The sequence below is a fragment of the Sinocyclocheilus anshuiensis genome, unplaced genomic scaffold (assembly GCF_001515605.1).
Source record: "Sinocyclocheilus anshuiensis isolate Anshui unplaced genomic scaffold, SAMN03320099.WGS_v1.1 scaffold415, whole genome shotgun sequence".
NCBI lineage: Eukaryota > Metazoa > Chordata > Actinopteri > Cypriniformes > Cyprinidae > Sinocyclocheilus > Sinocyclocheilus anshuiensis.
In genome coordinates this window covers 1,304,499-1,329,348 of record NW_015552655.1, presented here as the reverse complement: position 1 = coordinate 1,329,348, position 24,850 = coordinate 1,304,499, and the positions used below count along the sequence as shown (strand labels likewise).

At 36.2% G+C, this 24,850-nt stretch overlaps 1 protein-coding gene, 1 long non-coding RNA gene and 6 gene segments (V, D, J or C); 6 read left to right on the top strand and 2 right to left on the bottom strand.

Moving 5' to 3' along the window:
• The first annotated feature begins 574 nt into the window (after positions 1 to 574).
• LOC107667100 (polymeric immunoglobulin receptor-like) lies at positions 575 to 7,147 on the top strand. Its single transcript, XM_016458689.1, has 5 exons — positions 575 to 663; positions 783 to 1,114; positions 5,312 to 5,363; positions 5,472 to 5,542; positions 6,868 to 7,147. Exons 1-5 carry the CDS (start codon positions 615 to 617, stop codon positions 7,114 to 7,116), a joined length of 753 nt encoding a protein of 250 aa, XP_016314175.1. The 5' UTR covers positions 575 to 614; the 3' UTR covers positions 7,117 to 7,147.
• A 1,210-nt stretch (positions 7,148 to 8,357) lies between these two features.
• On the top strand, positions 8,358 to 8,861 carry LOC107667151 (Ig kappa chain V region BS-5-like). The segment is given in 2 exon segments: positions 8,358 to 8,424; positions 8,527 to 8,861. Coding segments are annotated over 2 exon segments (387 nt in total).
• A 3,033-nt stretch (positions 8,862 to 11,894) lies between these two features.
• LOC107667099 (Ig kappa chain V-III region NG9-like) lies at positions 11,895 to 12,368 on the top strand. The segment is given in 2 exon segments: positions 11,895 to 11,962; positions 12,043 to 12,368. Coding segments are annotated over 2 exon segments (375 nt in total).
• A 783-nt stretch (positions 12,369 to 13,151) lies between these two features.
• Positions 13,152 to 14,510, bottom strand: LOC107667098 (Ig lambda chain C region-like). The segment is given in 3 exon segments: positions 13,152 to 13,645; positions 14,169 to 14,220; positions 14,505 to 14,510. Coding segments are annotated over 3 exon segments (375 nt in total).
• Positions 14,511 to 14,812: 302 nt separating this feature from the next.
• On the top strand, positions 14,813 to 18,356 carry LOC107667145 (Ig kappa chain V-I region CAR-like). The segment is given in 3 exon segments: positions 14,813 to 14,890; positions 14,980 to 15,116; positions 18,138 to 18,356. Coding segments are annotated over 3 exon segments (387 nt in total).
• A 496-nt stretch (positions 18,357 to 18,852) lies between these two features.
• Positions 18,853 to 20,732, bottom strand: LOC107667158 (uncharacterized). Its single transcript, XR_001631760.1, has 4 exons — positions 20,720 to 20,732; positions 20,575 to 20,641; positions 20,316 to 20,410; positions 18,853 to 19,288 (listed from the first exon to the last, which is right to left on the bottom strand). It is a non-coding gene; the product is annotated as an uncharacterized LOC107667158 (long non-coding RNA).
• A 275-nt stretch (positions 20,733 to 21,007) lies between these two features.
• Positions 21,008 to 21,515, top strand: LOC107667097 (Ig kappa chain V-III region NG9-like). The segment is given in 2 exon segments: positions 21,008 to 21,084; positions 21,193 to 21,515. Coding segments are annotated over 2 exon segments (378 nt in total).
• A 410-nt stretch (positions 21,516 to 21,925) lies between these two features.
• LOC107667095 (Ig kappa chain V region BS-5-like) lies at positions 21,926 to 23,890 on the top strand. The segment is given in 3 exon segments: positions 21,926 to 21,953; positions 23,392 to 23,463; positions 23,556 to 23,890. Coding segments are annotated over 3 exon segments (435 nt in total).
• Positions 23,891 to 24,850: the final 960 nt, after the last annotated feature.

Sequence of the window (24,850 nt, the reverse complement as noted above, 5' to 3'; positions counted from 1 at the left end):
GCTGCAGCTGCTCAAACACTATCACACACACACACACACACACAGACAGAATGACAGAGGATTTCAACATTTTTCTCTTCTATCACAGTCCACCAGAGCAAACACATCTGTAAACACACAAAACACACCTGATTTTTATCTTATGGCACGGGCTATTTCAGTGACTTCTGGTGATCAGCAAACTATTGAACTATTTAATTCAGTTATGCATGATATTTACTGACTAGAAAAAAACTCTTTATTGAGCAGCTCTGTCTCCAGAGACCATGTTCAAACCCCAAGAGCTTCAGTTCACATTTACTGCTAAACACAGCTGTTCTCAACTATTACAATTAAACAAAACCATTTTCAGAATCTAAGTCTTAATAAAATTGGTCATTAAAACAGTGTTTTAGCTGAGCTCAAAATAATGCATCTAGTGCTTACTAGCAAAGCTGTTGCACAAACAAAATGGAAAAATGGTGTTTCTGCTGTCTTCAGGTAAATGATGTGGAGTGTGTTTGCATATTGATCAGATGCTTCAGTGCTCTGAGAGTGTTTATAGCGCTGTGAGTTTAACACTTCATCACTGAGAGCTTTTCTAAATTTTAACTGAAAGAGCAACCAGCAAGAAGATGATGATCATCAGCGTCTGTATCTGGACACTCATTCTTTGTGTTCAAGGTTCATTTATAACTCAAAATGTGATTTATATGCATGTGTTTGATAGTAAATCTGATTTTGTTCAGGATACTTTGAATTTAATAACTGTCAATTATTATCTTATGAAATGTCATTCACAGAAACTACAGGACACATTTCTGTGACTCAGACTCCCTCAGTAGCAGCTGTTCAGCCAGGAGAAACAGTTACTTTAAACTGTCAGACTAGCAGGGGAATCGGAGATCGTTCACAGGGTTGTAGTGACTGTTTCTCCTGGTATCTGCAGAAACCTGGAGAAGCTCCTAAACTCCTCATCTATTACATTAGCTCGCGGCAGTCAGGAACTCCATCTAGATTCAGTGGCAATGGAGCAAATTATGGAACTGATTTCACTCTGACCATCAGTGGAGTCCAGACTGAAGATGCTGGACATTATTACTGTCAGAGTGCACACTATATCAGTAGTAGCTGGGTGTTCACACAGTGATAAAGAGTCGTACAAAAACCTCCGTCAGTCAGAGTCACAGTGACTGAACTGATGCTGCAGCTGCTCAAACACTATCACACACACACACACACACACAGACAGAATGACAGAGGATTTCAACATTTTTCTCTTCTATCACAGTCCACCAGAGCAAACACATCTGTAAACACACAAAACACACCTGATTTTTATCTTATGGCACGGGCTATTTCAGTGACTTCTGGTGATCAGCAAACTATTGAACTATTTAATTCAGTTATGCATGATATTTACTGACTAGAAAAAAACTCTTTATTTGCTATATAACCTTTTGACCTGATCAAGTCAAGTCACCTTTATTTATATTGCACTTTTAACAATACAGATTGTGTCAAAGCAACTGAACAGCATTAATTAGGAAAATAGTGTGTCAATAATGCAAAATGACAATAGTAAACACTCATTTTTCAGTTAAAGGCAGTTCATCATTGAATTCAGTGATGTCATCATCCAGCTCAGTTCAGTTTAAATAGTATCTTTGCAATAGTGATCACAGTGAGCCATACTGGGATCTTTTGACTGAAGAGCCGTTGTGCTCTGTGATGTGATGATTACATTCATAGTAAACATATTGGCCATATACAGTTCTTTTAAAAATTGTTCACCTCTGTGAAAGTTTTCATGTGTTTTTGTTGCACATTATTGAATTACAGATGATTAAACAAGGCTTTATTTTTCAGATCAACAAAGAAATAAAATTGGTGAAATATTACATATTTGAATTTAAAAATGATCAGTTACAATTATTAAACACAAAATATTGCTTTGCATGAGTATCCACCTCCTTCAAGTCAGTATAGTATTTATTAGTCGATGCACATTTGGCAGTCACTATCTTGTAGGTTTCTATCAGCGCTGCAGATCCGGCCACTGCACTTTTAACTAGAAAACTCAATCAGGATTGTCTATTTCTAAACCGGCCATAAATTTGACTCAGATCTGGATTTTGACATTCACAACATTGTGTTTTGAAGCCATTCTGCTCAGTGTCATCTGGGATTTGGGTACATTTTAATAAAAGTTAATCATTTAGATTCATCAACTGAATAAGACTCTTACAAGTTCATATGTAAATCTAACAAAAAGTGTCTTTACACTGATGCAACCTGGAGTAATTTGGTGATTTCAATATGAAAAAGGTTGACTGTGGGAGGATGGATAGTTCATAGAATATTTGTAATAATTTACTCACCCTTATGTCGCTCCATGGCTCTGAGAAACTCAAATAGGGATGTGTAGCAGTTTAGCAGAATGTTCAAGCTTCTCCTATTTTCCACACAACGGCAGCTGATGACTCAAACTCTAAATGTGAAAAAAGGCATCATAAAAGTAGTTCACATGACTTGTGCGCTACATTCTGAATCCATGTGTGAGGAATAGTCTATACAGAATTTAATTAGAGATATCTTGACTTCCATTCTACATCTCGTACTGTCGCTCCGTTTGTCCATTTGTTGTACTGTAGTAAACAGAAATCAGATGAATATATATGTCACTGGTGTTACTTTTTTTTCTGTCACATTAAATAAAATGTGTCACATGTGACATGATAATAATTTTACATCCATTTAATTCCGCTTCACTCAAGAGTTAAGATTTAAAGGATTGCATCATTACTTGTTTATAACTGTTTTTACAAATATTTTTATTGTTATAGCAAATACATGGTTGCGCAAATGAACTAACATCATTCAATCACACTTTTCACAAACCTGATTAAAATAAATATAACATGATACCTTTATTTGTTGCATTATCATTATTTTTCTGTAACACTGACTACATGTAGCCTACTAAAAAAATCGAGAAATAATATTTCATAAAAATGTGATGTTGCTTTATATCAACAAAGGATTATATTAAAATGTGAACTCATTTCATATTTTCTTAAGGCTCAGTGAAACAGCACATTAAACCAACTTAAACCTGCTGACATTCTCCTGAATTTGCATAGAGAGTGTGTTTTACATGAGCGACACACGCTTCAGTGCTCTGCATGTGTTTATAACTCAAACATCAAACATGATCAACTGTTTTTCACTATAACTGAATCTACAACCAACAAAAATGACTTTCATATCCATATTGATCTGGACGCTGGCAGTATTATGTCGAGGTTTGTGTCAGTTAAAGATTACATACATTGTTTACTTATTTTCATGAGTGTTATGAAGATTTATGGCTGTAAAAGTATCTGTTATTTCTAATCTTTCTCATTTGACAGAATCTATTGGGCAGGTGTCAGTGACTCAAACTCCCTCAGTGCTGCTCGCTCAAACTGGACAACATTACACTGCAAGTCACCAGAATTAACTTTTACAAAGCCTGTGATCAGCAAAGCAACGAATGTTTAGTGAAATATATTGATATATTGAAGAGTCGTTATCATTATCAAATTTAATGTTACTTTGATTAAAAGCATGAAAGATCAGATATAAATAAATAGACCTGCAGGAATTCATTATAATTTTTGATGACAGCATGAGAAAATCGGGTACAAAACTTTGCTTTAAAAATAGAAAATAAAACAAAATATCTGGGATGTGTACTATAACTTTAAAAATAACTTCAAATATTATCGTTAACAAAAAATACAATTAAGCAATTTCCAGTTTGAAAATATCTGCAGGCTACTTAAAAATCAACACACTAATCAGAAAATATAACTTTTTTAATTATCTTATTTAATTATCTTTGGGCAGGTGTCAGTGACTCAAACTCCCTCAGTGCTGCTCGCTCAAACTGGACACTCAGTCACTGTAACCTGTACATTTAACAGTGATGCAAACTGTTGTCACAATGGAAACCATTTTCTTAGCTGGTACTTACAGAAACCTGGAGAAGCTCCTAAACTCTTGATTTATGGAGCAATCAGTCGGCAATCTGGAACTCCATCTAGATTCACTGGCAGCAGATCATCTGGGAGAGATTTTACTTTGACCATTAGTGGAGTCCAGACTGAAGATGCTGGACATTATTACTGTCAGAGTGAACACTACATCAACAGTCAATATGTGTTCACACAGTGATAAAGAGTCATACAAAAATTGAAGCCATTCTGCTCAGTGTCATCTGGGATTTGGGTACATTTTAATAAAAGTTAATCATTTAGATTCATCAACTGAATAAGACTCTTACAAGTTCATATGTAAATCTAACAAAAAGTGTCTTTACACTGATGCAACCTGGAGTAATTTGGTGATTTCAATATGAAAAAGGTTGACTGTGGGAGGATGGATAGTTCATAGAATATTTGTAATAATTTACTCACCCTTATGTCGCTCCATGGCTCTGAGAAACTCAAATAGGGATGTGTAGCAGTTTAGCAGAATGTTCAAGCTTCTCCTATTTTCCACACAACGGCAGCTGATGACTCAAACTCTAAATGTGAAAAAAGGCATCATAAAAGTAGTTCACATGACTTGTGCGCTACATTCTGAATCCATGTGTGAGGAATAGTCTATACAGAATTTAATTAGAGATATCTTGACTTCCATTCTACATCTCGTACTGTCGCTCCGTTTGTCCATTTGTTGTACTGTAGTAAACAGAAATCAGATGAATATATATGTCACTGGTGTTACTTTTTTTTCTGTCACATTAAATAAAATGTGTCACATGTGACATGATAATAATTTTACATCCATTTAATTCCGCTTCACTCAAGAGTTAAGATTTAAAGGATTGCATCATTACTTGTTTATAACTGTTTTTACAAATATTTTTATTGTTATAGCAAATACATGGTTGCGCAAATGAACTAACATCATTCAATCACACTTTTCACAAACCTGATTAAAATAAATATAACATGATACCTTTATTTGTTGCATTATCATTATTTTTCTGTAACACTGACTACATGTAGCCTACTAAAAAAATCGAGAAATAATATTTCATAAAAATGTGATGTTGCTTTATATCAACAAAGGATTATATTAAAATGTGAACTCATTTCATATTTTCTTAAGGCTCAGTGAAACAGCACATTAAACCAACTTAAACCTGCTGACATTCTCCTGAATTTGCATAGAGAGTGTGTTTTACATGAGCGACACACGCTTCAGTGCTCTGCATGTGTTTATAACTCAAACATCAAACATGATCAACTGTTTTTCACTATAACTGAATCTACAACCAACAAAAATGACTTTCATATCCATATTGATCTGGACGCTGGCAGTATTATGTCGAGGTTTGTGTCAGTTAAAGATTACATACATTGTTTACTTATTTTCATGAGTGTTATGAAGATTTATGGCTGTAAAAGTATCTGTTATTTCTAATCTTTCTCATTTGACAGAGGGCAGGTGGCAGGTGTCAGTGACTCAAACTCCCTCAGTGCTGCTCGCTCAAACTGGACACTCAGTCACTGTACATTTTACATTTAACAGTGATGCAAACTGTTGTCACAATGGAAACCATTTTCTTAGCTGGTACTTACAGAAACCTGGAGAAGCTCCTAAACTCTTGATTTATGGAGCAATCAGTCGGCAATCTGGAACTCCATCTAGATTCACTGGCAGCAGATCATCTGGGAGAGATTTTACTTTGACCATTAGTGGAGTCCAGACTGAAGATGCTGGACATTATTACTGTCAGAGTGAACACTACATCAACAGTCAATATGTGTTCACACAGTGATAAAGAGTCATACAAAAACCTCCGTCAGTCAGAGTCACAGTGACTGAACTGATGCTGCAGCTGCTCAAACACTATCACTCACTCAACAGTGAACATTTTAATGGATATTAAATGAAATATAAAACATTCATTGAGATTTCCACTTGCTACAGTAAATAGGTTAATCTAACACTTTATCGTGCTGATCTAACACTATATTTGTGCGGTTCATAATGTTTCATCGTGTATCTGCAGGTGTTTTCATGTCCACTGAGTGAATTTTCTAAAAAAAAAATTTAAATGTGACCTAAAACCCTGATCAAAAGGAAGACCTGAAAAAAAACCCCACAAAGACATAAAGTTACAATTGTATTTTATTTATTGAGTCAATCTTAATAGCATGACCACTGAATGATAAAGCACACATAAAGTCTTGTATGAAGCACACAAAGCAGAGCAGATGCAGATGCGAGCGACTGAATTCAATGTGAGCTAAAACCCTGATCAAAAGGAAGACCTGAAAAAAAAACCCCACAAAGACATAAAGTTACAATTGTATTTTATTTATTGAGTCAATCTTAATAGCATGACCACTGAATGATAAAGCAGGATAATATAGTAAAGTTGGTATTGGCAGATTTATTCAGAAGTGAATGATCTGATTCAATTTATAACAACCTGGCTATTAGAAAATGTAATATTATGAAAAAGATTATTTTTTTCTCATTTCAGTAATTGTATTTTGTGTCTGTTATTGAGCGACTGTCTTCAGGTAAATGATGTGGATCATTGATTCAGTGATTGACAGAGACACGTGTGTGTGATGATCCTCGTGTCTGTTAAAAACCTGCAGGAACATCTATGGATTTGACATAAAATTTAGAAATTAACAGTCATGTTTCTATCCAACTACAGTCAAAAATATCCTCAGTCTCTCAGGAGAGAGTCAGGATAATATAGTAAAGTTGGTATTGGCAGATTTATTCAGAAGTGAATGATCTGATTCAATTTATAACAACCTGGCTATTAGACAGACTCCTTCAGTGAAAACTGCCACACCACGAGAAAATGTAGAGATGGGCTGTAAATTTAGTTCTGCTCCAGCCTGCAGCCCACCCTGTGTGTCCTGGTACTTACAGAAACCTGGAGAAGCTCCTAAACTCCTGATTTATTTAACAAACACCCGCCAGTCAGGAACTCCATCTAGATTCAGTGGCAGTGGATCTGGGACTGATTTCACTCTGACCATCAGTGGAGTCCAGACTGAAGATGCTGGACATTATTACTGTCAGAGCTACCACAGTGGTTATGTGTTCACACAGTGATAAAGAGTCGTACAAAAACCTCCGTCAGTCAGAGTCACAGTGACTGAACTGATGCTGCAGCTGCTCAAACACTAAAACATTATAATAATGATCTATTTTCTGAATTAATGAGTTACATTTTAAATTATTCTCAAACTGATTTTAAAAATATTGCTCATATGCAAATTCATCATTATTAAAAAAAAAAATAAAAAAAAAAAATTAATATTATATGAATTGTATTTTTAAAAGATCATATCAGACCCTCACAATCATAATTATATGGAAATGTATGTTTAAAATATTAATTTGTAAAAATTTCAGTAACTAAATGTATTAATAATCATTTTGTTCACATTATCAAACTTTTGTGCCTTGCATTTCAAAAACTCTTAATTGTTAAGTGTCTAGAATTATGGGCACAATTATATTACAGAATAATTGACTATATATCAAAATATTTCAATCAATTAATTAAAATGCAATGAAATGTTAGCAATAATAAGATGTGAAATTATTAATGTAAAGATGAAATATTAATTTAAATGGAAAAAAAGAAATGTCATGAAATATCACTGAATATTAATACATAGTTGTAAATAAAGCAAATTAAAATATCATTAATTTTTATGATAGAATTTACTGATCTTATTGATCATCATTTTGGTTCCTCCACCAAAAGTGTAGCACAGTGCTTCATTCTAGTGAAAGCGTCGTACAAAAACCTCCGTCACACTCAGATGAACACAAACTCCACGACACTCACACACACTGATATGAGACTCAACAGCAGCTCTTCTCAACATCCAACTAAAGTAACTTTCAGAAAAACAGTCTCATCGTTTCTAAACGTCTCTTGATGCATGAAAACTTGTAATTCATTCTAAACATATAAACAAAAAAATGCATTAATCTCATTTTCATTAGACATCAACATTTTGAGTTTCTAAATGATCATGCATTCCTCAATGCATTTTTAATCATCAAAGCAGTTTTGTTTTGTTGGCCTGTGACCTCTGGAATGACCTTTGCCCTCAGTGACAAACTAGTTTCTTCTAATCATTTGAACCATCAGAAAGTCTGTAGCTTCAGACGTGAATAAGTGTTTTTGACTCATTACATGAGAAAAGGTCCTAAACACTGTTATGTTTCATGTATATCATCTGCTGTAACCCGTACACAGATTTACATAGAGATGATTTGCATTGCAGCACAAGCTTCAGGAGGTTTTATAGCTCTGTGAGTTTGAACTCTGAGAATCTGAACCAACAGCAACCATGAGCTTCATCACCATCTTCATCTGGATCTTCACTAGCTATTGCTTCACAGGTGAAGAGATAAACATTCTATTCTAACTGATCATCTGTGCTAGAAATACTGTCCTCCAACAGATATTTAATTATGAATGTTTATTCCTTTTTCTCAATATAGACTCAGCAGCTGAAGTGACAGTCACTCAGACGCCTGCAGTGAAACCTGTTCAACCAGGAGACACAGTTACCATGTCCTGTAAAACCAGCCCTGAAGTTTACCAGGGTTGGGGTTATCAGCCTCTTTCCTGGTACTTACAGAAACCTGGAGAAGCTCCTAAACTCCTGATTTATAAAGCAAACGTACTCCAGTCAGGAACTCCATCTAGATTCAGTGGCAGTGGATCTAAGACTGATTTCACTCTGACCATCAGTGGAGTCCAGACTGAAGATGCTGGACATTATTACTGTCAGAGTTTCCACTACATAAACAGTATATATATATTCACACAGTGATAAAGAGTCGTACAAAAACCTCCGTCAGTCAGAGTCACAGTGATGAACTGATGCTGCAGCTGCTCAAACACTATCACTCACTACTGACACACAGAGACCAAACACAGAAACTACACATTGTGCTCAAAATTCAGTTTTATGAGTTCGCCTGCCCATCCAGTCCATTGCGGTACCTAGAGGGAGAGTAACAGAAATAGAGGAGGAGATGGGGAGGTGGAGGGATGCCAAAAGGACTGACGCTGGGACGGTGCAATGAGTGCTGCTTACCCTTGTGAAAAAGAAGTGCACTTAAGTATACTTTTATAAAGTGTACTTATTGCAGAAAAAATATACTTTAAAAGAACACACGTAAGTGCAAATTAAATGGAATGTTTTCGCCGCTTAAGCACAATTCAACAATTTGTTAATAAAGTTGTACACATCTGTAAATCTGCCCTTGTGAAAAATAAGTGCATTTAAGTATACTTTTATAAAGTGTACTTATTGCGGAAATAATATACTTTAAAAGAACACACAAGTGCAAATTAAATATGTTATTTTCGCCGCTTAAATACATTGTATTTGTAATTAATTTCAAATGTATCACATTTTAAAGTTATATTAAATGCAATAAGTTGAACTATTGAGTGATTTTTTTAAACCACTTAAGTTGGACTTTGTAGTACATCTTTATATGTACTTTCATAATTGCTTCTAGTGTCTTTAGAATATGGTTAAAGTGTACTACCAATGTACTGACAAGCAATTAATGTTAACTAAAATATACTTTAATGTCAGTTAACAATACACTTAAGCAGGGGCGTAGATTACGCGGGGGATGCGGGGGACGTGTCACCCCCCCCACACTTTTAATATCATGTAAATTCGTCCCCCGCACTTTTTCGGGCAAGTGTGTTCGCATAGAGGTTTTATATATATATGTGTGTGTGTGTGCGTATTGGTCACATTTGTATTAAAAAAAATTCAATTTAAGGGGCTCTAAATTATTAATGCATTTTTAATTGTTAATGTAATTTTAATAAGTTTTGATGATCTATGACCTCTGAAATGACCTTTGCCCCCTCATGGAGATCAGAGTGACATAGTTGTTTCTCTCATTGATGCAACTGAATCATCATTTGAATAATCAGAAAGCCTGTAGCTTCAGACGCATGAATCACGAAACATGTTTTTGACTCATAACATGAGAAAATATCCTAAACACTGTAATGTTTTACATGCATCATCACAATTAATGTTAACTAAAATATACTTTAATGTCAGTTAACAATACACTTTAGTGTGACTTAAATGTAATGTTTTCGACCACCTCAATGCATATTATTTATAATTGATTTCAAATATAGTACAGTTTAAAATTACATTAAATGCAATTAGTTGAACTTTACCACTTAAGTGGGACTTCAGTATATTTTATATGTACTTTGAAATATGGTAAATATGCAGTTTATGGGGGATATACCCCCCACCCCCCAATAACCAAAACTAGCAAGTATGTAATTGATTTAAAATCAAACAAACAATAATGGTGCAATATGTTTTTTTTCTTTTGTACACTACACTCATATCTTATTATACAGTCATAAAGTCAGTGTGAATCACCAGCAACATAAAAATGTTCTTGAGCAGTTTCTCAAGTAGCTTTTTCATCTCAAGTTAATAAAGACATTATTATACATTACCTGAACCTACAGCAACCATGAGCTTCATCACCATCTTCATCTGGATCTTCACTAGCTACTGTTTCACGGGTGAAGAGATAAACATACCCCTGCAAACAAGCCTGCGGTGGCCCTTTACTCAGCCCTCACTAGGCCCACACATGCAGGATGCAGTCACCCCATAACTAATGTCTGGATTGTCAAAAATGTAGTCAAAAGGATTGCAAATCAATGGATTTATTTAATACAAAATAGAAAAAATTCAATTCAGGTCAATACAGCTAATTTAACACGCTGAAAGGGACTACATATTATCTATACAAATATAAAAATACTACAAATTAACATAAAAATAAAAAATACCAAATTATTACTTTCACCACTGCTGAAAATATGTTTTGATGTGCTAAAGTATTCATTGGCGAAGCTCGCTCTTCCCCTGAGGTCTCTCAACTAGTCAGCAGACGGTGGTAGCGCTCCTTTCATCCACCTGCTCTGTCTCTTGAATTCTGCAACCACACCTTTATCTCACTTTCAACTTCAGAATCAGGAGGTGAAAGGAGCATTTTCAAACAGTCTCTGAAAAGCAAGTCGGCCTACATCAGGGATTCTCGAATCTGGCTCATTAAACTCACTTTCCTGCAGAGTTTAGCTCCAACTTTGATCCAACTCACCCACCTGTGATTTTCTAATGATCCTGAAGGCATTGATTAGCATGCTCAGGTGTGTTTGATTATTATTTGGTGTTTAAGAGAATTCAAAATTACATTTGCAAAAATATACAAGTAAATATATAATGAATCTATACTTCATTAAAATAATTACTTTATTAACAACACATCACAAAAACTCTTTACACACCAGAGATTGATGTAGAATAAAAATGCAAAAACATTTTTTAAATAAAGTGAAAACATGCAATTTTAGCATTAAACACAATTAAAGCCACAAAAAAACAAATCAGTTTTCATCTGTGGGTGGGCATTTTCCTTTCAAAGAAATAACTTTCACCAAACACATTCAAACAAACAAGTCATGCAGTTGACAAGAGCAGCGTCTTAAACTGACTTCAACTGCTAGTCAACAGTCTGACAGCTTATAAAAGCTCATGATAACTGTTAAACACACAGAAACTCATTTAAAAAAAAAACTGCAATCCAGTGATTGTCAGATGCTCAACGAGCCTTTGTGCATTTGTGTTTTTCTCTGTATAATGTCGATGATGAGAGTCGTATGAAGAATGAAGAAATCGACTGACTGAAGGAGGGTTTTTCCACAGAGAGTCACTTTGCATCGGCACATGCTTCAGCGCTCCGAGTGTTTATAGCGTTCAGACTCCAACACTTTATAACACACTGCTGTTTACCACGGTACAAAACCACCAAACAACAATGAATCTCTTCAGCAGCTTCATCTGGATTCTGACAGCTTTTATTCCAGGTAACAGAAGTGAAAGATGCTCATTTTTGACTCTTTAATGTTGATTTAATTTGATGAAACACATATAATGTTGTTGTCAGCAGCATCCAGAGGAATCACTGTGACTCAGCCTGAAGTTCTGACTGTTTCTAAAGGACAAGATGCCACTATAGAGTGTAAAACTGATGCTGGAATAGATAGCTGGGGTTTAGCTTGGTATCAGCAGAAACCTGGAGAAACTCCTAAACTCATCATTACTGGAGTAAACGATCGCTATGGTAACAGTTTCAGTCGATTCAGTGGGAATGGAGAACAAGGTGGAACTGATTTCACTCTGACCATCAGTGGAGTCCAGACTGAAGATGCTGGACATTATTACTGTCAGAGTTACCACTACATAAACAGTATACATATATTCACACAGTGATAAAGAGTCGTACAAAAACCTCCGTCAGTCAGAGTCACAGTGACTGAACTGATGCTGCAGCTGCTCAAACACTATCACTCACTCAACAGTACAGAAACAAATACGATCTTGATATCAATCTTGTTGAGGTCCATCATTATTTTTTGAAGATTATTACAATTATTTTGATAATTTGTTTTAGATCTTTTATGGTTTATCTCTTCTACTTTCCACTCACTCATTTTTCAATCCATGATGTATTTTTATAATGCATAATTTCTTTCTTCTTTCTAATTATATATTCATATTCCAAAAAGAATCAGCAGGACATAAAGGTGTTGCTGCTGAATAGTTTATTCATCATCTTCCAGTCAAAAGTCTCCATCCCTAAACAGTTAATTCATAAGTTGTGTAAGTCTTATAAAACTACCACTCAGTCTTCATAACTGTCTCAGCACTGCATGAGCAGAAGTGAAACTGATCCAGTTCAGAGCGTTTAACTGATCAAACAGTGAAACTGTGAGTTTGAATTTTCATGGATATTAAAAATAAAATATAAAGCATTTATTCAGTTTTACACTTACTGAATGTTAATCTAACCCACTTAATCTTATTAAATTTGTCTAATATTTGTGAAGTTCATGTTTTTTCATAGTGTATCTGCAGGTGTTTTCATGGTCCATTGAGTTAAGTTTCTAATTTTTTTTTTTAAATGTCAGTTAAAGCCATGATCCAAAGAAAGACCCAAAACAAAAATGACAAAAAAGAACACAAAGACATTAAGTTACAATTGTATTTTATTTATCGAGTAAATATTAATAGCATGACCACTGAATGATAAAGCACACATATAGTCTTGTATGAAGCACACAAAGCAGAGCAGATGCAGATGCGAGCGACTGAAGCTGGATGTGGAGAATGAAGGAGTCGCTCATGTGCTGTTAGTCTCCATGTGAGACATGAGTGAGAAGAGCAGCAGATCTACTCTGAACACTGCTGTCTCGTCACGTGTCCAGTGAGCGCAGGCTGGCCGCTCCGTGTGGCCTCACAGCTCACTGAGACGCTCTCCATCCACTCCTGCTCAGAGAGAGTCAGGCTGCTGCTCCAGCTGTACAGACCGTCCTTCTCCAGGAGCCCAGCGCTGCTCTCCTGAGACCTGCTGCTCCCGTCCACCTTCCAGCTCAGGCTCCAGTCTGACGGGAAGCCCTTGCTGGCCACACACACCAGTGTCGCTGTCTTCTTTGAGGAGATCTCTGCACTGGAGGGCGGCAGGACGCTCACTTTAGGACGAGTGACGCCTGAGAGAAGTACAGAGAAATCAGAGTCACCAGTCTTTTCCTTTATGTGTTAAAGATAAAAATAGGAGAAATTCTCCAAGCAGAAGAACGAAATGAACAACATGCTTAATGAAGCAGATAAAACTGAAATAAAAAAATTAAATTAACACATTGATGTTCACAAATTTCTTCACATGAAAAGAGAACATGAGAAAAAGGGAATTACAAAATGAACTAAATGAACTTTTGATGAACTTTTTGTTTAAGAAGCTGAAGAAAGATTTAAAATTAGGAAACAAACTTAAAAACTCACAAAAAAATTGTCATTGTGCATCAATTTTACAAACAATCATTTGTTTAAAAAAAAAGTCTAAAAGAAATAGCAAATTCAAAAATGTTTCTGCCTCAGAGTAAAAAAAAAAAAAGTAAATGTATGAAAAACTTAAAAAAATAAAATGCATCCTTTCTTAACATAGAAAGCCACAATTTTGGGATATTAAGATGCAATTACTTTTTTTAAATGATAATTTATTGATTTACTTACTGCCAACATCCAGTTTGGTGCCGCTGCCAAACGTCCACCACAGTGATAGAAACTAATAGAGCAGCTGAACAAAAACCTCCTGAACGCTTCACTAACTGCACAAACACACATCAACTGAGTCTCCAACAAACACATCCACTCACAGCACAAATTACCTTACTTTACTTTATATGCTTAGATTACTAAAGCATGAAACTGAATTTATAAAGAGTTAACTTGTATATATATAGTGTGGCGCGACTCACAATCAAACAGAGACACGTATGTGATGATCCTCGTGTCTGTTAAAAACCTGCAGGAAAATCCATGGATTTGGCATAAAATTTATGAATTAACAATCATGTTTCTATCCAACTACAATCAAAAATATTCTCAAAGTCTCACAGGAGAGATTCAGGATAATATACTGAAGTTGGTTTTGAATATGCATTCAGAAGGGAATTGTCTGATATCATTTATAACAAATTGGCTATTAAAATATATAATATCATGAAAAAGATTCATTTTTCTAATTTCAGTATGTGTATTTTGTGTCTGTTAATGAGCGACTGGCTTCAGGTAAATGATGTGGAGTGTGTTTGCATATTGATCAGATGCTTCAGTGCTCTGAGAGTGTTTATAGTGCTGTGAGTTTAACACTTCATCACTGACACACACAACAATCTTCATCAACATGACCTTCATCATCATCTTCATCTGGACTCTCACAGCGTTTGCTCAAGGTTTGTGGAGCACAAGTTTGATATGAATTCATTTCTTCAAGTATATTGTCAAAGTTTTGAGTTGATTTTCTTCTTGTTGTGTGTTTCAGAGAGTAGAGGACAGATCAGCGTCACTCAGAGTCCCTCAACGACAGCAGCTCAACCAGAAGAAACAGTCAAAATCAACTGTAAAACCAGCACAGATGTGTACAGATGGAGTGATGGGGATGAAGAGTTAGCCTGGTACTTACAGAAACCTGGAGAAGCTCCTAAACTCCTGATTTATTTAACAAACCGCCTCCAGTCAGGAACTCCATCTAGATTCAGTGGCAGTGGATCTGGGACTGATTTCACTCTGACCATCAGTGGAGTCCAGACTGAAGATGCTGGACATTATTACTGTCAGAGTTTTCACTGCAGAACTGATTCTGATGGTGATTGTGAGGGTGGTAATGTGTTCACACAGTGATAAAGAGTCGTACAAAAACCTCCGTCAGTCAGAGTCACAGTGACTGAACTGATGCTGCAGCTGAACAAACACTCACTCACTCAACAGTGAAGAAACACAAATATGATCTTAATATCAATTTTGTTGAGGTCCATCATTATGTTCTGAAGCTTATTACAATTATTTGGATATAATGATCTTTTTTTTCAGAAGTTTTATGGAGTATCTCTTCGACTCTCAACTCACTCATTTTTCAATCCATGACATTTTTGATTATGTATTTTTCTAATGCATAATTTCTTTCTTATTGCTAATTATACATTCATATTCCAAAGAGCATCAGCAGGACATAAAGGTGTTGCTGCTTGAATAGTTTATTCATCATCTTACAACAAAAAGTCTCCATTCTTCATTACAGTTTAAGTTCATTCATGAGCTACAGTACATAAATCTTATAAAACTACCACTCAATCTTCATAACTGTCTCATCACTGCATGAGCAGAAGTGAAACTGTTCAGTTCAGAGCGTTGAACCAATCAAACAGTGAAACTGTGAGTTTGAGCTGAAAATCAGATTTGCATTGGCAGCTTTAGTGATTCTGATCGTCTCAGAATAGAGCAGCTCCGTCTCCAGAGACCATGTTCAAACCCCAAGAGCTTCAGTTCACATTTACTGCTAAACGCAGCTGTTCTCAACTATTACAATCCATCAACAGCAGCTGAAACTTTAGTGAAGGAAGGACACACTGATCAATGATGCAGTCGAACACAAATGTAAGGCGTTCAGAAGCTTTATTGAATGAACAGCAATGGCAGCACATTGAAAGACTGCTTGAGTATTGAGCTGTAAATCAGGTGACTGCTGTGAATCCTGCTGCTCTTCACTGGAGAAACATCAGCACTCGGAGCTCTTGAGGAACGAGGTCTCGTGATCAGCTCCGTCATGTGTTACTCTGCAGACGAAGCGCTCGCCGTCTTCCCAGCGTGCTTTGCTGAGGCTCAGGACGCTGCTGCGGCTGTAGCGTCCGTCCCGCTCGCTCTCTGCGCTGGTCTGAACCCCCTCGGTGACCTCTGACCCGTCCAGCGTCCAGCTCACCTGCGCCCCCTGTGGAGAGTAAGAGCTGAGCAGGCAGAGCAGTGCGGCTGAGTCTCCAGAGATCTGCAGAGAAGAGGGAGGCAGCAGAGACACGGAGGGCTTCACTGCGGGACCAGCTGAAACACACAAACACACACAACACTCACTTCTTCACATCTGCAGCTACAATCTTCACTGGAGCAGACGTGATAATGCAGCCAAAATCACAATCACTTCATCATTTTACTGTAATTCCACATCTCTGCTTTCATTCATGTTCCACAAACATCCGGAGTTATGTTTGAAAATATTCTTCATTAGCTAAATTATTATTTACTCTTATAAAATGGAGACTGTAAAAAATGATCGTAATTTTAATGGTAAAAGACTGTAAAAGTGCTACAGTAAAAACTTGTTAATCAGTTAACAGTATATCTACTACTATATAGTTCTCTACTATATACGATGAAAAACTGTAATAAATCTAACAGGACGTTTCATGTAATTTTACAGTAAAATACTGTTAAAGTTTCTGGAAGTAAAAAGGAACAAGTCTGGCAATCACAGTTGTCCTTTTGTCCAGTTGTCTGTACACATTTTTTACAGTGAATCAAGTACAAGATATATGTTGAAATATAAATCGGTTCTCTGAAGCAAACATGAAATACTCTAAAAATTATAATATGCTCCTTTCTGATTTAGGAAACAAATTCAATATGTTATTTTTAAAATAATTTTTGATTAGGACAATTACTCATAAACAGAATTATTGGTAAGCATAATGTGTTGAATTATTCATTTTTAATGCTGATCTGCTGAATTTCTTTTTTGTCTGATAATGACAGATGAAATTAAATGTATTTAGTCTACATTGTCAACTTCTGAGTCAGGCACAATATTAAATATATTAAGAAAGAACTAAAAATATCATAAAGTTCGGAATTAATTTAAACATTAGGTGTGAAATGATTTATGTAAAACAAAAAATGCAATTAAATATGAAATGTGGCTTGAAAATTAAAAAAACATGAAACATCATCGAATATGACACATTGATAATATAGCAGACAAAATGAAGTAATTACATACAGTACATAAACTGGTGATATATTTTTATTAGGAAAATAATAAGACTTACTTCTGATCACCAGTTCAGTTCCTCCACCAAAAGTGTACCACAGTGCTTCATTCTAGTGAAAGCGTCGTACAAAAACCTCCGTCACACTCAAATGAACACAAACTCTAGCAGAGGAAGAGAGAACCACACTCACACACACTGATATGAGAATTAACATCAGCTCTTCTCAACATCAGAGATGGATTTTTTTTTTTAAATCTTTAAAAAAATATATGTTATTGCATGAAGGCTGAAATAATTTGTTTCATAATCAGTCCTAAAATGCATTCATTGCATTTTTGGTACACACGTGATTTTAAACTCTGCTAATTCTGTTAACCTGCTTTATAATGAAATCTTTAGCAAGACTTAGATGGTCATTCCCTATTAGATGACCTTTGACCTGCTATACAATATCATGGATGATATAGCTAAAATATGCACAACAGATATTAAATGCTCTCAGCATCAAAGTCTGAATGAAATATTAAACAGTTTAGGGTGTAAAGCTCAGATCACAGTCACTCAGACTCCTTCAGTGAAAACTGTAACACCACGAGAAAATGTAGAGATGAGCTGCACATTTAGTACTGCTCCAGCCTGCAGCCCACCCTGTGTGTTCTGGTACTTACAGAAACCTGGAGAAGCTCCTAAACTCCTGATTTATTTAACAAACCGCCTCCAGTCAGGAACTCCATCTAGATTCAGTGGCAGTGGATCTGGGACTGATTTCACTCTGACCATCAGTGGAGTCCAGACTGAAGATGCTGGACATTATTACTGTCTGAGTGTACACAGGATTAACAGTAATGTTGTGTTCACACAGTGATAAAGAGTCGTACAAAAACCTCCGTCAGTCAGAGTCACAGTGATTGAACTGATGCTGCAGCTGCTCAAACACTAACACTCACTCAACTATGTAGATTTTCATATAAATTGTATAAAATATAAATAATTGATTGAGTTTTCTAGTTGCTAAATTCATTAATCTAACAAACTTTATCTTATTAAATTCATCTAACACTATATCTGTGAGGTTCATAATTTGGCGGCATGTTCGTTTCATCGTGTATCTGCAGGTGTTTTCATGGTTCACTGAGTGAAGTTTCTATTTCTTTTTTAAATGTGAGTTAAAGCCCTGATCCAAAGAAAGACCCGAAACAAAAATGACAAAAAAAAGAACACAAAGATATTAAGTTACAATTGTATTTTATTTATTGACTAAATATTTATAGAATCAAAAAAAAGAACACAAAGATATTAAGTTACAATTGTATTTTATTTATTGAGTAAATATTTATAGAATCACCACTGAATGATAAAGCACACATATAGTATTGTATGAAGCACACAAAGCAGAGCAGATGCAGATGCGAGCGACTGAAGCTGGATGTGGAGAATGAAGGAGTCGCTCATGTGCTGTTAGTCTCCATGTGAGACATGAGTGAGAAGAGCAGCAGATCTACTCTGAACACTGCTGTCTCGTCACGTGTCCAGTGAGCGCAGGCTGGCCGCTCCGTGTGGCCTCACAGCTCACTGAGACGCTCTCCATCCACTCCTGCTCAGAGAGAGTCAGGCTGCTGCTCCAGCTGTACAGACCGTCCTTCTCCAGGAGCCCAGCGCTGCTCTCCTGAGACCTGCTGCTCCCGTCCACCTTCCAGCTCAGGCTCCAGTCTGACGGGAAGCCCTTGCTGGCCACACACACCAGTGTCGCTGTCTTCTTTGAGGAGATCTCTGCACTGGAGGGCGGCAGGACGCTCACTTTAGGACGAGTGATGCCTGACAAACACACAACAGTCAACTCAGTGAAGAAGAAAGCATTTCTCTCCTTTCAGCTTCATAAAAAAATATGTGAACAAATACATAGTTTTACTAGTCATTTTTGCACGATTAAACAGCAAGTCACCTGAATTCATTTTTTCAAAGCCTGTGATCAGCAATGAAGGTTTGGTGAAATATATTGATTTGAAGAGACATTTTCATTATCAACTTCAGTGTTAATCACTTTTTTAAAGGCATAAAGGTTAGGTGTGAATAAATATAATAGCTGCAGGATTTCATTATCATTTCATGATTACAGTTTTTGATAACAGCAAAAGAAAATTGGGTATAAAATTTGGTTTTAAAACCAGAAAATACAGCTTTTGTCTGGCATGTCTACTATCACTGTAAAAATAATTTATACAAATATGAAGAAAAATACAAATAAGCAACATTAATTTTCAGTTAAAAAAATATATCTGCAGGCTTTACTTCAAAATTAACACACTCTAAAAAATGCTGGGTTAAAAAGGGACAAACCCAGCTATTGGGTTGTTTTGACCCAGCGGTTGGGTTGTTTTGGCTCAAAACAACCCAACCACTGGGTCAGAACAACCCAATAGCTGGGTGTGTCCCTTTTTAACCCAGCATTTTTTAGAGTGCACACTAATCTGAAATTAAAATTTACTGTCTTAAATTTTCAAGTAAAATCAAAGTGGTGCCAAAATGACAACCGAATATAAATTCTATTTCAATGCACATTTTTAACCATTTAGAATTTAATGATCAATGAGTAAAAAAAAAAAAGCTAAAGCAATAAAATCTTATAAAATCATAACAGAAATGATTATAGTTCACTGGATGACAACTAAGATGCCACGACAATGAAAACCACATTTACAATGTTGACTGCCAAACATTCAATGTGAACTAAAAATAAAATTAAAATATACAAATAAATGGAAACATGCATCCTTTCTATAGAGCAACAAAGTGTTTAACAGTCAGTTGTTGTATTAATAATATTAAATGATGATTGACTTACTGCCAACATCCAGTTTGGTGCCGCTGCCAAACGTCCACCACAGTGATAGAAACTAATAGAGCAGCTGAACAAAAACCTCCTGAACGCTTCACTAACTGCACAAACACACATCAACTGAGTCTCCAACAAACACATCCACTCACAGCACAAATGACCTTACTTTACTTCATCTGCTTTATGCAGTCTGTGTTATTACTAAAGCACAAACCTGAATTTCTGAAAAAAAAAAAAAAAATTTATATCATGTGATGCGACTCACAATCAAACTCAGTTGATTCAGTGATTGACAGAGACACGTGTGTGATGATCCTCATTTCTGTAAAAACCTGCAGGAACAAGTTGATTTATGAATTAACAGTCATGTTTCTATCCAACTACAGTCAAAAATATTCTCAAAGTCTCACAGGAGAGAGTCAGGATAATATACTAAAGTTGGTCTTGAAGATATATTGAGAATTAAACTGAATGATACAATTTTTAATAGTTTGGCTAACAGATGATTGAACGCTATTAAAAAGACTAATTATTACTATATGTTCTCACTTCAGGAATTGTTTTTTATTCTAGGCCTATGACTGAGACTGAGTGACTGTCTTCAGGTAAATGATGTGGAGTGTGTTTGCATATTGATCAGATGCTTCAGTGCTCTGAGAGTGTTTATAGTGCTGTGAGTTTAACACTTCATCACTGACACACACAACAATCTTCATCAACATGACCTTCATCATCATCTTCATCTGGACACTTTCATACTGCTTTATACTACAAGGTGACTAGTATATATTTGAATCATTTAAATTATATAATTTTATCACTTAAAAATATGATAAGTAGCCTAATATATATTTTATAGACTCATAAAAGATTTGTTTTTCAGGGTGTAAAGCTCAGATCACAGTCACTCAGACTCCTTCGTTGAAAACTGCCACACCACGAGAAAATGTAGAGATGAGCTGTAAATTCAGTAGTAGTGATACAGCCTGCAGCCCACCCTGTGTGTCCTGGTTCTTACAGAAACCTGGAGAAGCTCCTAAACTCCTGATTTATCATACAACCCACCGCCAGTCAGGAACTCCATCTAGATTCAGTGGCAGTGGATCTGACAAAGATTTCACTCTGACCATCAGTGGAGTCCAGACTGAAGATGCTGGACATTATTACTGTCTGGAAAGCTTCCGTGGTCCAGTGTTCACACAGTGATAAAGAGTCGTACAAAAACCTCCGTCAGTCAGAGTCACGGTGACTGAACTGATGCTGCAGCTGCTCAAACACTATCACACACTACACTCTTAAAAATAAAGGTGCTTCAAAAGGTTCTTCAAGCGATGCCATAGAAGAACCATTTTTGGTTCCACAAAGAACCATTCAGTCAAAGGTTCTTTAAAGAACCATCTCTTTCTTACCTTTTTGTAATCTGAAGAACCTTCTTTCGCCACAAAGAACCTTTTGTGAAACAGAAAGGTTCTTCAGGTGTTGAAGGTTCTTTATGGAACCATTTAGACAAAAAGGTTCTTCTATGGCATCGTGAAGCACCTTTATTTTTAACACAGGAGTGAAATCAGCTCTCTTAAACTGTGATCTGTCCTGTGACAGATGGATTTGACTCAACTATGGTCAGAGTCAGAGAGAACAGAGTACGTAAATTGATAGCAAATCAAACAATAATGGTGCCATATGTTGTTTTGATTTTGTACACTACACTCATATCTTATTATACAGTCATACAGTAAAGTCATTATGTAGTACCAGCAACATAACCATGTTCTTGAGCAGTTACTCAAGTAGCTATTTCATCTTAAGTCAATAATGACGTTATTATTCATTACTCATTTCTCATAACTATTGACTCAAAAAAATTTATTAAAATATCTAAATTTGGGCTTTTTCATCAAGTTTTGATGACTTGTACCTCAGTCTGGAGTGACCTTTACCCCCTCGTGGAGATCAGAGTGACACTTGTTTTTGTTATTGATGCAGCTGAATCATCATTTGAATCATCAGAAAGTCTTTAGCTTCAGACACTCGAGTCAATTTTTTTGACTCGTAACATGAGAAAAGATCCTAAACACTGTTGGGTCATTCCGTGTCAACTCAACCAGAGGTCCCCGGCTCAAATTTTTGATTTTGCTAATATTTTCTCTGAAGAAAGACAGACATGTTTAGTGATGAAAGCCAAAATATTAAATGTCATGGATGAATATTTACTGAGTAATCCACTATTTTGTAGAGGGGGGTCAAAATGGCAATTTTCACCTGAGATTCAGAGCCAAATTACAGGGGGGTAAAAATGACTTCAGAAAGATGGCAGCATCATAATGTTATTTTTACACAGAGATTATTTAGCAATCTTTGTTGCATTATGTGCCAATGAAAGAAAAGAAGTATCATATTTTTTGCAAATTGACCCACATTTGGTTTTTGACCACTGGAAATGTACATTTTAACAATTTACTCCTATAGCCATATTGAAATTCCAATATCTCAGGAACCGAAGCATATAGCGCCTAAAAAATGAATAAACCAAAAGGAAAGTTTGTTAAGACCCAATATCTAAAAGGGCATTAAGATATCTTTAATACGTCTTGAGTTACAGGCATGCAAACTTTGGAGAAAAAACTTGAAAAGTGCTGTTTCCCCATTTTTGAATGGTCACTATTGGCACATAATGCAACAAAGATTGCTAAAGTCAACAGATTTTACTAATAGACCTACCAGTCTCTGTGTAAAAATAACATTATGATGCTGATCTTTCTGAAGTAATTTTTACCCCCCTGTAATTTGGCTCTGAATCTCAGGTAAAAATTGCCATTTTGACCCTCCTCTACAAAATGGTGGATTACTCAGTAAATATTCATCCATGACATTTAATATTTTGGCTTTCGTCATTATACATGTCTGTCTTTCTTCAGAAAGCTAGGGAATTTTTTTTTTAATTTGGTTGATTTGACAAGGAATTAACCTGTTATGTTTTACATGCATCATCTGCTGTAACCCATACACAGATTTACATAGAGATGATTTGCATTGCAGCACAAGCTTCAGGAGGTTTTATAGCTCTGTGAGTTTGAACTCTGAGAATCTGAACCAACAGCAACCATGAGCTTCATCACCATCTTCATCTGGATCTTCACTAGCTACTGTTTCACGGGTGAGGAAACAATACTCTAACTGATCATCTGCACTAGAAATATTGTTCAACAGATATTTTATTTTAATGTTTATTCATTTTTCTTGATGTAGAATCAGCAGCTGAAGTGACAGTCACTCAGACGCCTGCAGTCAAACCTGTTCAACCAGGAGACACAGTTACCATGTCCTGTAAAACCAGCCCTGAAGTTTACCAGGGTTGGGGTTATCAGCCTCTATCCTGGTACTTACAGAAACCTGGAGAAGCTCCTAAACTCCTGATTTATAGAACAAACACCCTCCAGTCAGGAACTCCATCTAGATTCAGTGGCAGTGGATCTGGGACTGATTTCACTCTGACCATCAGTGGAGTCCAGACTGAAGATGCTGGACATTATTACTGTCAGAGTTTCCACTACATAAACAGTGTTAATGTGTTCACACAGTGATAAAGAGTCGTACAAAAACCTCCGTCAGTCAGAGTCACAGTGACTGAACTGATGCTGCAGCTGCTCAAACACTATCACACACTACTGACACACAGAGACCAAACACAGAACTACACATGAGCTCAAAACTGAGTTGAGTGTCCAGTGAAAGTGAAGAAAAAAATTAAAAGAAAAACAATGGTTTCCAGATTCATTAGCACAAAAAAATACTTTTCACATGAACGCATAAAATGTAGTCAAGTAGGACAGCATCAATTTGTGCATATAAAATATTTCATAAAATCAATTTGGAAAAATAAATAAAAATTATCTAAATATGAAAACATAAATAGCATTTTCAGTGTCAGTGTCAGCAATATGAATCTATACTGCATTAAAATGATTACCTGATTTTCTTACTGCCAACAGCAAAAATGCAGCGAAACAAAGTAATAGTGCAGCTGAAAACTCTTGAGCTCTTTACTAAGTGCACTTTAAATACATCACACAAACATATTTACACTCCAGAGACATCCAAACTTCTAAAAAGAAAAAAGAAAAAAAAAAGTAGAAACCATAGACCAGGGGTGCCCAAACTCGATCCTGGAGGGCCGGTGTCCTGCAGAGTTTAGCTCCAACTTGCCTCAACACACCTGCCTTTAAGTTTCTAGTATGCCTAGTAAGAGCTTGATTATCTGGTTCAGGTGTGTTTAATTAGGGTTGGAGCTAAACTCTTCTGGACACTGGCCCTCCAGGACCGAGTTTGGACACCCCTGCCATAGACTGTATAAAAACATGGACGTAGTGTCCGTGACGTAACCCGTAGACTTCCGACAAGCGTTTTTGAAGTCTAAAGTAGGCGGAGCCAGCCGTCGCCATCTTGGCAGCGCGTCACCGCGCGTCACTCCCGGATAATAGAAAATGGGCAAAGAGGCGGGAGCTGGTTGCTATTTTAACATGGGGAGTCTATGGGATTGACTC